Source organism: Eumetopias jubatus, unplaced genomic scaffold (assembly GCF_037043125.1).
Source record: "Eumetopias jubatus isolate StellerSeaLion01/CBP00866 unplaced genomic scaffold, mEumJub1_p1.0 scaffold_1, whole genome shotgun sequence".
Taxonomy (NCBI): Eukaryota; Metazoa; Chordata; class Mammalia; order Carnivora; family Otariidae; genus Eumetopias; species Eumetopias jubatus.
In genome coordinates this window covers 9999652-10012546 of record NW_028274807.1, presented here as the reverse complement: position 1 = coordinate 10012546, position 12895 = coordinate 9999652, and the positions used below count along the sequence as shown (strand labels likewise).

General features: G+C 42.7%; 1 protein-coding gene across 5 annotated transcripts in view; it reads right to left on the bottom strand.

Annotated features, from left to right (window-relative positions):
• Nucleotides 1–2014: 2014 nt before the first annotated feature.
• The window catches only part of SETD4 (SET domain containing 4), a 32679-nt gene continuing 21798 nt past the window's right edge, over nt 2015–12895 (bottom strand). For 3 of the 5 annotated variants that reach the window (XM_088023926.1, XM_028116271.2, XM_028116279.2), the window contains 4 exons: nt 12562–12643; nt 11460–11540; nt 3116–3239; nt 2015–2278 (listed from right to left, as the gene is read on the bottom strand). In XM_088023926.1, coding sequence (XP_087880052.1) covers nt 2144–2278; nt 3116–3239; nt 11460–11540; nt 12562–12643 — 422 coding nt within the window. In that variant the 3' untranslated portion in view covers nt 2015–2143. The other 2 variants (XR_003611275.2, XM_088023928.1) reach the window with 2 other exon arrangements.

Genomic DNA, 12895 nt, shown 5'->3' with positions numbered 1-12895 from the left:
TACAGTTGGGACAAAGACTGTATGGCTCAGAAAGCTTAAAGTAATTACTATCTGACCCTTGAAAGTTTGCAGACCCCTGGTATAGCATATCCTGAAACACACTGCAGCTATTTAAAAATAAAGTCAACATCAACTATACGTATGAACAGGGAAAGATGTCCAGATCCTCTGACTGCCTTCCGAAGTGAGCGGGCCCCATTTGTTTGTTTGGGGCGTATTCCACAGGGGCAGGAATTCCAGCACTGGGGAAGAATGCAAACCGGAGAGGGAACACCGGACTCTGGGCACCAATGTCTGACTGGGATAGCCCCTGCACTGTGTGGCCCCAGTCCGGCTCCAGTCCAGCCTGGTGGTCCCTCCAAGACTCCTCCCCCTGCAAGATTCATCCAAGGATCCCCTGAGGCCAAGGACTAGCGAGGGCTGAAGAGGAAACAACCCTTCTTCCCACCTGGTTCGGAAAATGATGAAGAAGAAAAGAGCAAGGATGGAAGTTCACATATAACCATGGCTTTGGGGCAGTTTACTTACACTGAACCCCAGAATCAAGCAGACACCCCCACTGAGGATCAGCTGTGCCAGGCTCCCTGACTGAAATGAAGGCAACATTCCCATGAACTCCATCCCCACGTCAGGACAGCACGGTACGTACAGGACACAAACACACCCAAGCTGTGGAGCCTGGTCCCTCTGAGGGCAGGGGGAGCGGGCATTTTCACTCTAACACACACTAGGCATAGCATCTTAGGCAATTTCTTCCCCTTTTAATTTATAACACAGGATAACTATGAGGCTTAAATAAAAACACTGCACACCAAGGCCTGAGCACAGTGCCTCCCATCCAGCAATGCTAATATTTAATAAACATTATTTGTTTTATGGTTCATAGTCCAGTTTTTATAATAGGTACATATTTGCTTCTGTGATATAGAACACCTGCTGACTTCCTCACAGTGGTCCTGACTGTTCACTGACAGGCATGAGAATGCTATGAAAAGTGTAAATCCTGAGCCAAGATCTAAAAAGTACTAACTAGTACACACTTTATATAAAAAACCATTCTTAGAGGGAAGTCAATAGCCTAAAATGTTTTTATTTAAAAAAAAAAAAGTAAAGACTCTGAATTCAAAATGGCCAACCGAGCCCAAAAATTCATCTCCCATTCCTCCCAAACTCCCATTAAAATGACAGAAAAGCAGAATAAAAGAGTTAAACACCCACCAGAAAGAGAATGGCTAAGGAACATGTCTGCTAAGAGATTCAAACACATTCTGGAAAACTGCAAACAGAGGGTAGTCTGCTAAGGCAGGCCCCACTCTCTCCTGTATTTAATGACTGAACTTCCATTCCGTAAAAATTACAGGCTGACAGCACCCCGACTGCCCCTCCTACTCCCAACTCCCTGGTCCCTCGGAAGTGAGGCCAAGAAGGGGAAGAAGCAGCATCACCTGGGGCCTCTGCCCGACATGCGTCTCAGCGCCTCGGCCCTTCCGCTGGGTGGGGACTCAGGGCTGATGCACAGAGTGTCCACCCCCATTCCGGCCCACCAATCTCCTTTCCAGATTGCAAATCAGAACTAAAAAATGTGATGTGGTCTGCTACAGCTCAGTGCAGCTGCAGGTGAAGCCCAGCTGAGATCCAGGCCAGCCCCACAATCCCCCATACTCCCCACCCAAAGCCTCCCACCACCAGCTAAACCCAATGGTATCGGAACATAATAAACATACGACTGCTTACCCCTTTACAGGTGCTGAGTCAGAGGGGAAGTAGGACAGCGAGCCAAAGGCCACACACGGAGCCCCTCACAGCCCCCTCTCCTTACCGTGCAGTGCCTTCCTCCTACTTCTTCCTGCAGGACTGTGGTCTGTTTTGAGAATATCAGAGGCGCTGTGAGGATGGCACATCCATCTTCACTTACAGAATCCGCAGAGCCCGCCCTGCCCACCACAGATACCCTTCAATGTCTGAGAGCAACCACCACTCCATCCCACAAGCAAAGAAAGCAAAAGGAGTACGATTCAGTATACAATTGTTTAATAGAAACCATTCGGTGACTGTAAATGATTCTGTACAAAATAAACCTTCATTTAAAACTGTTTAAGAAGTCACACCCACCACAGGAGGCGACTGAATGCATTAGGTGAAGTTACCTAAAAGGTGTTTGCAAACGGTTTAGAATCTCAGCAGAGGCCTGCAGAATCTTTAGCTCTTCTGTCCATAATGTTTCTACCAAAGTTAGTTGGTTTATCAAAGCCACTTCTTCATCTTTCATATGAGAAACCTGGAAGATATTTTAAAATTAATTTTTTTTTACTGTAGTAAAATACATATAACATAAAATTTACCACTGTGACCACTTTTCCGTGTACAGTTAAATGGCATTAAATACACTCAGAGTGTTATGTAACCGTCACCACTATGCGTCCTCAGGATTCCTTCATGGTCTCTAACAGAAACTCTGCACCCATTACACAAAACTACCCATTCCCCCGACCCCCAGCCCCTGGTAACCTCTACTCTACTTTCTGTCTCTATGAGTTTGCCTATGCTGGACAGTGGAATCACACAATATTTGTCTTTTTGTATTCTGGTTTATTTCACTTAGCATAATGTCTTGAAGGTTCATTAAAATTATTTTTCAATCCCAGCAATGTTTTCATTAAAATGAGCTGATTTCTCGGGGCACGTGGGTGGCTCAGTTGGTTAAACATCTGCCTGCCTTCGGTTCAGGTCATGATCCCTGGGGCCCCACATTGTGTTGGGCTCCCTGCTCAGCAGGGAGTCTGCTTCTCCCTCTACCCCTCCCCCTGCTCATTGTCTCTCTCTCTCCATCTCAAATAAATAAAATCTTTTTTAAAAAATGAGCTGATTTCCCATAATTAAAACATTTACTGAATAGAAATATTTAAAAAAGAGTACTTGAAAATTCATCCAATAATTTTACCTACTGAAGATATAAGCACAACGTTAACAGCAAAAAAAAAAAAACTCAGAAATTACATCAACATTCATCTATTTAAGGCATCAAACAATGCCCTAATAAGGTGTACCATGTACAAACAAGTAACTTCTTCATCAAAATACTTTAACAAAAGAATGCAATAATCTAGAAACATACCTTTCGCAGCATAGCATTGGTCTCCTCTATGAAATACTGGCATATTTTCTGGGCTATGACCAAACTTCTCTTCTCATTTGCATCTGAAATGATTTCCCCAAGAAGTATTTTTTTCCAGCATGTACTAGAACCAAATTGTTCAGTAAGATAATGTCAGCAGGCTCTCAAAAAAGTAAAAGCGACTTTTTACACTTCAACACAACAAACTCTTCCATTTTTCCAGAAGCATAATAAACTCACTCCATTAGCAGATTCCCTAACACCTCCCACCACACACAGCTCCCACACTGAAGGAGACAAGGTACAGAAGGAGGAGGAACAACTGAGAATAAGAATCAAGGGAACTGACACTCTTTGCAGGGAGGGACTGAATGCGATTATCACTGTAATCCTGTGTCTGGCTAATTAAGTAAGTGGAGTCATGTCCACCAGTCATGGTTACAGAGCAGAAGACAGAACATGTGACTCCCAGCCAAAAGGACTCAGGGCTAAGGAGCAAAGACAGTAAACTTTCCTTCTCTTCAGAAGTGACAGTCTTTCCTAAACTACGGCAAACTGAACAGAACACGTTTCATAAGGTAAAATGCTCTGGAGACAGAAGGAGGAATCTACAGTGAAGTCCTTCTCTGCATGCAGGTCATTCCCATTTTACACTATGAAAATATGCAGGAAATGGGGCTCAGGGGAGAAGTGGAGCCAACTTTCTGCAGGCAGAGGAGCAGAAACATTTCAGGGTAAGCAAGAGGGAGCCACAGCAAGGCGCTGAGTCAGAAGGCGGCTGAGCCAAATCCACACACTCCCAAGAAGCACCAAGCAGAGAGGAAGAAGGTGGAGGAAAAGATTCTAGATGCCAAGAATCCGAAGTGCAATGGCTTAGGAAGGGAAAGGTAAGGTGACAACTGCCACATCAGAGTGGAAGTATACAGAAGTCACTCAGAAATTCAGAACAGCTGACAAGCCACACACGGAGTAAAGTCTTAAAAGTCTTCACCTTTAGAGACAACAATGGAAACCTCAGGAATGGCTAAGTTCTCAGGAAAGAAAAGGAAGGAAGGAAGGAAATCACTCTATGTCAGGCATAGTGTTTCATGGAAAACAATTATCTAATTTAATCTTCACAACTATCTAGCAAAGAAAGCATTTAGTATTCCCATGTTAACCACAAACAGAATCGGGAACGGTAAAGAACTCACCCTAGGTGACAAAGCTAAGGAGGTAGAAACAGCATGCAAACAACATCCGGCAGAATCGCCACCACGGGCCTGTTGTGCCGCACTGTGGCAGACCGTTAGCATTAACACAAAGGGAAGAAAAGAGGCCTCGGGGTGACTTCTCATACCTTTTTCCACGAAGGACTTAAAGACGCTTACGTGGGCACACGCAAGACGAAATAAACAGTAAGATGCACGGACAGTGAAAACAAGACAAAGGAAAGGTAAAAGGAGGAAGGATGAGATAAACCAAGATAAACTGCATGCCTTAAAATCCTGCATATTTGGACGGGCCACAAATTTGCCACTGAGTTTTCTAGCAAACAATAAAGAGAAGGAAATGTATCAGATACAGGATCCACAGTGGCTATAAGATAAAAACACACCATCTGCTGAGAATAAACACGATTATTTCTGGTGTTTAGATGGAGTAATTTTTTTTCCCTGAGTCCCTATAGAAAAAGAAGTCAGCAATATCCCAACAGGAGTTACTGAATGAGCACCAACTACTTTGCAGCACCGTGCAAGGGCTATCTGTATGCATTATCTCCTTTAGTCCTCCCAACCACTCAAGGATGGGGTCACCATCTTCACCAAGTCCTCTCTTCATAAGGTTTCTCTCATCTGATCCTTTGCTAAGCAGTGGACCCAGGCTGAAGGAGGTCCCTGCAATGGGCAGCGGACAGTCCTTTCCATGCTGGGAGAGGGACCGGCAGCCTCAAGGTAAAATTAAGGAGCCTAACCAAGACGCATTATCTCCACCAGGGATTCCCCTCTACCTACCTCCCCATGGAAATATTCAGGCCTCTCCTTTAGCAGGGGGCTGGATCTGCACTCCAGGGCAGCACAGAGTCTGCTTGAGATTCTCTCTCTCCCTCTCCTTCTGTCCTTCCCCTACTCGCGCAGGTGCACGAGCTCTAATAAATAAATAAAATCTTTTTAAAAAAAAAGAAAAGGAAAGATGGCGGAGGAGTAGAGGACCCTATTTCAACTGGTCCCCAGAATTGAGCTGGATATCTACCAGACCACTCTGAGCACCCACAACACCAGCCTGAGATGTAGGAAGATCTGGATCTCTACAAACAGAATATCGCAGGCGGTTGGTTCCAGGTACAAAGCGGGGAGCCTTGATTCCATGGGCAGATATCGAAGGATAAACAGCAGCGGGAGGGAGCCTGGCCATGGGGATCCTACACCGCCGGTGAGTGACAGCCTCCCTTGCTGGGGACGGGGCACAGACTCGCAGACCGGTAGCAGCTGGCGGTTTTAGAAGCACAAAAGGCAGAGATGTGCTCCGACCTGGAGGCAGGACTGGGGGCACTGCGGAGAGGTGCACAACCCAGGACGCTGCAGTTTATAGAAGCAGGGACAGAAACGGAGATGGTGTGTCCTGGAGAGCTCACTGAAGAACAGACTGCGATCTCTCTGCTCTGAGGCAGAGGGTTGGAAACTGTCTCTTCTGCTCTGACTTGCGGAAGAGACGCGGAAAGCTGCCAGGGAAAGCCACCTGAGAACAAAAGCCCCCAAAACGGATTCCCACTGAGCCCATCCCCCACAGGGGGGCAGGGCAACTCCGCCCAAACAGGGTTGCCTGAGTAACAGCACGGCAGGTCCCGCCCCCAGAAGACAGGCTGGGAAAACAAGAGGCCAGCAACCCTAAGGTCCCTAGAAAACAGGTGCATCTTCCTTGGGTTCTGGTCAATAATTTGGACTCTATACATTCCCTTAAACACCCATCAACAGAATGACTAGGAGAAGGAACCCCCAAAATAGAAAAGACTCAGAGATTATGACTTACGCTGCAGACTTACAAATGGATGCAGATATAACCAAGATGTCGGAGATGGAATTCAAGCTAGCAATTGTGAAGATGATAGCTAGAATGGAGAAATCACAATTAATGGCAACATAGAGTCTCTAAGGGCAGAAATGAAAGCTGAATTGGCAGAACTTAAAAATGCTATCAATGAGATCCAATCCAATCTAGATAATCTAACACCTAGGGTAACTGAGGCAGAAGAACGAATAAGCGACCTGGAAGACAATATAATAGATAAAAAGGGAAAAGAGGCGGCCAGGGAAAAACAACTCAGAATCCATGAAAATAGAATCAGAGAAATAAGTGACGCCATGAAGTGTTCCAATGTCAGAATAATTGGAATCCCAGAGGGAGTGGAGAGAGAGAGAGGACTAGAAGATGTATTTGAGCAAATCGTAGCTGAGAACTTCCCTAATCTGGGGAAGGAAACAAACATTCGCGTCCTAGAAGCAGAGAGGACCCCTCCCAAGATCAAGGAAAACAGGCCAACACCCTGGCATGTAATAGTAAAACTTGCAAATCTTAGAACCAAGGAAACTATCTTAAGGGCAGTTAGGAGGAAGAGATTCCTCACGTACAAAGGGAGGAACGTCAGAATAACATCAGACCTATCCACAGAGACCTGGCAAGACATATTCAGGGTACTGAATGAGAAGAACATGAAGCCAAGAATACTTTATCTGGCAAGGCTGTCATTTAGAATGGATGGAGAGATGCAGAGCTTCCATGACCGGCAGAAACTGAAAGAGTATGTGACCACTAGCCGGCCCTGCAAGAAATATTAAGGGGGGTTCTATAAAAGAAGAAAGACCCCAAGAGTCACATACAACAGAAATTTACAGGGACAATCTATAAAAACAACGTCCTCACAGGCAACATGATGACAATTCATATCTTTCAATAATCACTCTCAACGTGAATGGCCTAAATGCTCCCATAAAATGGCACAGGGTTGCAAATTGGATAAAAACACAGGACCCATCCATATGCTGCCGACAAGAGACTCATTTTGAACCTAAAAATACATCCAGACTGAAAGTGAAGGGATGGAGATCTGTCTTCCATGCCAGCGGACCTCAAAAGAAAGCTGGGGTAGCAATTCTTGTAACAGACAAATTAGATTTTAAACTAAAGTCTGTAATTAGAGACACAGAAGGACACTGTATCATTCTTAACAGGTCTATCCAACAAGAAGATCTAACAATTGTAAATATCTATGCCCTCAACATGGGAGCAGCCATCTACATAAACCAACTGTTAACCAAAATAAAGAGTCATATTGATAACAATACGTTGATTGTAGGAGACCTCAATACTCCACTCTCCGCAATGGACAGATCATCTAAGCAGTAAATCAACAAGCAAACAAGAGCTTTGAATGATACACTGGACCAGATGGACCTCATAGATATTTACAGAACATTCCACCCTAAAACAACAGAATACTCATTCTTCTCGGGAGTACATGGAACTTTCTCCAGAATACACCATACTGGGTCACACATCAGGTCTCAACCGATACCAAAAGATTGAGATTATTCCCTGCATATTCTCAGACCACAGTGCTTTAAAACTGGAACTCAATCACAAGAAAAAATTTGGCAGAAATTCAAACACTTGGAAGCTAAAGACCACTCTGCTCATGAATGTTTGGGTCAACTAGGAAATCAAAGAACTTAAACAATTCATGGAAATCAATGAGAATGAAAACACATCAGTCCAAAACCTATGGGATACTGCAAAGGCGGTCCTAAGGGGGAAATACATAGCCATCCAAGTCTCACTCAAAAAAAATAGAAAAATCCTGAATTCACCAACTAACTCTACACCTTAAAGAACTAGAGAAAAAGCAACAAAAGATGCCTAAGCCATGCATTAGAAGAGAAATAATTGAAATCAGAGCAGAGATCAATGAATTAGAAACCAGAAACACAGTAGATCAAATCAACGAAACTAGAAGTTGGTTCTTTGAAAGAATTAATAAGATCGATAAACCACTGGCCAGACTTATCCAAAAGAATATATATCCAAATATATCCAAAAGGATATTACACAAATTAATAAAATTATGAATGAAAGGGGAGAGATCATGATTAACACCAAGGAAATAGAAGCAATTATTAAAATTATTATCAACTATATGCCAATAAACTGAGCAATCCGGATGAAATGGAGGCCTTCCTGGAAACCTATAAACTGCCAAGACTGAAACAGGAAGAAATTGACAACCTGAATAGGGCCATAACCAGTAACGAGATTGAAGCAGTGATCAAAAACCTCCCAAAAAACAAGAGTTCAGGGCCTGATGGATTCCCTGGGGAATTCTACCAAACATTCAAAGAAGAAATAATACCTATTCTACTGAAGCTGTTTCAAAAAACAGAAACAGAAGGAAAACTTCCAAACTGATTCTATGAGGCCAGCATTACCTTAATCCCCAAACCAGGTAAAGATCCCATCAAAATGGAGAATTTCAGACTGATATCCCTGATGAATATGGATTCCAAAATCCTAGCTAATAGGATCCAACAATACATTAAAAGGATCATCCACCATGACCAAGTGGGATTTATCCCCGGGATGCAAGGGTGGTTCAACATTCGCAAATCAATCAGTGTGACAGAACACATTAAGAAGAGGAGGGAGAAGAACCATATGGTCCTCTCAATTGATGCAGAAAAAGCATTTGACAAAATACAGCATCCTTTCCTGATTAAAACTCTTCAGAGTATAGGGATAGAGGGAATATTCCTCAAGTTCATAAAATCCATCTATGAAAAATGCACAGCGAATATCATCCTCAATGGGGAAAAGCTGAGAGCCTTTCCCTTAAGATCAGGAACACATCAAGGATGCCCACTCTCGCCACTATTGTTCAACGTAGTACTAGGAGTCCTAGCAACAGCAATCAGACAACAAAAAGAAATAAAAGGTATTCAAATTGGCAAAGAAGAAGTCAAACTCTCTCTTTTCACAGATGACATACTTTATGTGGAAAACCCAAAAGACCCCACCCCCAAATTACTACAACTCATACAGCAATTCAGTAATGTGGCAGGATACAAAATCAATGCACAGAAATCAGTTGCTTTCTTATACACCAACAACGCAACTGTAGAAAGAGAAATTAGAGAAACGATTCCATTTACAATAGCACCAAAAACCGTAAGATACCTCGAATAAACCTAACCAAAGAGGTAAAGGATCTATACTCTAGGAACTACAGAACACTCATGAAAGAAATTGAAGACGACACAAAAAGATGGAAAAATATTCCATGCTCATGGATCAGAAGAATAAACATTGTTAAAATGTCGATGCTACCCAGAGCAATCTATACCTTCAATGCCATCCCGATCAAAATTCCAATGACATTTTTCAAAGTGCTGGAACAAACAATCCTAAAATTTGTATGGAATCAGAAAAGACCCCGAATCACCAAGGAAATGTTGAAAAAGAAAAACAAAGCTGGGGGCATCACGTTGCCCGATTTCAAGCTGTATTACAAAGCCGTGATCACCAAGACAGCACGGTACTGGCGCAAAAACAGACATATAGACCAATGGAACAGAATAGAGAACCCAGATATGGACCCTCAACTCTATGGTCAAATAATCTTTGACAAAGCGGGAAAAAACATGCAATCGAAAAGACGGTCTCTTCAATAAATGGTGCTAGGAAAATTGGACAGCCACATGCAGAAGAATGAAACTCGACCATTCTCTAACACCATTCACAAAGATAAACTCAAAGTGGATGAAAGACCTCAATGTGAGACAGGAATCCATCAAAATCCTAGAAGAGAACATAGGCAATAACCTCTTTGACATCGGCCACAGCAACTTCTTTCAAGACACATCTCCCAAAAGCTAGGGAAACAAAAGCAAAAATGAACTTTTGGGACTTCATCAAGATAAAAAGCTTCTGCACAGCAAAGGAAACAGTCAACAAAACAAAGAGGCAACCCACGGAATGGGAGAAGATATTTGCAAATGACACTACAGATAAAGGGCTGGTATCCAAGATCTATAAAGAACTTCTCAAACTCAACACCCAAAAAACAAATAATCAAGTCAAAAAGTGGGCAAAAGATATGAAAAGACACTTCTCTGAAGAAGACATACAAATGGCTGACACATGAAAAAATGTTCATCATCATTAGCCATCAGGGAAATTCAAATCAAAACCACATTGAGATACCACCTTACACCAGTTAGAATGGCAAAAATGGACAGGGAAAGAAACGACAAATGTTGGAGAGGTTGTGGAGAAAGGGGAACCCTCTTACACTGTTGGTGGGAATGCAAGTTGGTACAGCCACTTTGGAAAACAGTGTGGAGGTTCCTCAAAAATTTAAAAATAGAGCTATCCTATGACCCAGCAATTGCACTACTGGGTATTTACCCCAAAGACACAGATGTAGTGAAAACAAGGGCCATATGCACCCCAGTGTTCATAGCAGCAATGTCTGCAATAGCCAAACTGTGGAAAGAGCCGAGATGCCCTTCAACAGATGAATGGATAAAGAAGATGTGGTCCATATATATACAATGGAATATTACTCAGCCATCAGAAAGGATGAATACCCAGCTTTTACATCAACATGGATGGGACTGGAGGAGATTGTGCCAAGAAATAAGTCAGGCAGAGAAAGTCAATTATCATATGGTTTCACTTATTTGTGGAACATAAGGAACAGCATGGAGGACATTAGGAGAAGGAAGGGAAACATGAAGGGGGGGGAATCAGAGGGAGAGATGAACCATGAGACACCATGGACTCTGAGAGACTAACTGAGGGTTTTAGAGGGGAGGGGGTGGGGGGATGGGTTAGCCTGGTGATGGGTATTAAGGAGGGCACGTACTGCATGGAGGTTGTACGAAAACAATGGATCGTGGATCACCACATCAAAAACTAATGATGTACTGTATGGTGACTAACATAATAAAATTAAAAAAAATATATTTTCTTCAAATGTATTAATAAAACAGATCTTGGTGTTTGACATGGCAAAAGAAAAAAAATTTACTCTAAACAACTAGCTGCAGGTCACCAGGGAAAAAATACCTGAGAATAAAATGTTCTCAGGGCCATGTACTCCGATTATGACTCTAAGACCAGAATTCCAGAAATGGTGAAAACTTAGAAGTAAAATGCTCAGGGCATGGTCAAGTTCCATAAAGAATAAGCCTCCCGGCGTACAATGGCATTCCTTTCTCCTCCCAGGCTGGGTATTTGAATGTAAACAAAGAGAAGCTCCAAGGTTATGTCCAGGTTGTAACTACAGCTCATGACCAACACATATGAAACTTACAATTCTTCGGCTTCCAGACATAACAACTTAAGAGCTGTGAGTAATCTCCAAGATGGTCCATCCCATCCAAATGTCAAATTTCTAAAGCATAAAAACAAATAACAACACACCTGTCATTTCAGTACTTCAGGACACCATGGCAAATGACTGAAGAGCCAAACATTTTCTGAAGGGGCTAAACATTATGTAACTTGTATCTTGGTCACAAAGGCAAAAGAGAAAAGTAAGTCTGCAAATACTTAAAAATAAAGCCAGAGTAAAAAAAAAAAAAAAAAATTCTGTTTAAAAAAAAAAAATGTAAAAGGGGCACCCTGGTGTCTCAGTCGGTTAAGCATCTGCCTTCGGCTCAAGTCACGATCCCAGGGTCCTGGGATCAAGTCCTGAGACAGGCTCCCTGATCAGCAGGAAATCTGCTTCTCCCTCTCCCCTACTCGTGCTCTCTCTCGCTCAAATAAATAAATAAGTCTTTAAAAAAAACAAAAGGGTAAAAAACTACTTTCCAATTAATTTCGGTAAGGAGCTGAATCTGGTTGAGGAAGCCAGAGGAAGAGGGCCGGTGCCACAGGTCCTAGTGAGATGAAAGATGAAGAATCAGAGTTCCCCTGGGCATCAAACAAATGTTAGCCCCCACAGCCAGATTGCCTTCACACTGCTGCCGGATCACGTAAAACTTAATTTTATTTACAGAAGACATTCTGAAAGAGAGAGCCTCCACTTGGTGTGGAATCACCTTGCCACCACCCCCAGCCCTGAGCCCTAAGCGCGTGCACCATGTTGCTGGGTAACGGAGGGCCAGCCTGGCCTGCAGGAGCCCAGTGCCATCCCAAACACTGGGCTACCAATCAATATAAATAGGGCTTTTAGTACAATAATACTTCAAGTTTGTATCTTATGTCCCCAAATAAGTTTATTGAAAAGTATCTTACACTCCTTGCGTGCCCCACATCAAGCACAATTTACTACACATAGTAAATGCTCAATAAATACCTACCTGTCAACTGGTACAAGTCAGGAGGTAGCTCGTACCTACACAAACACTACCTCAATTTTCTCATCAAAGTTTCCTGAAGGAATAATTTTAAGAGACAGAGAAATCACTTACTCTATAAAATCATGATCCTTCAAAATGGAAATCTTCTTGTTCATCTGTTTATCTGTTGATGGAAGATATTTAACAAGTATATCTACAAAAAAAAAGAAAAGGAAAGAAATTTAGGGTGTCATCAAAGTGTGAACCCTCTAAAATTACTGTCCCTTCCACCAACAATCAAGACATGTGTAAACAGTTTTACCTAATTCACACCAAAAAGCTCCAGTGAGTCCAATTCAATGAGATCTTTATTTAGCCCCTGAAAAGCTACAGAATTCCAGGGCAGGGGAGAAAACATCCACAACCTCAACACATGTCCCCACTAAGCAAATTAATCCACAAAACC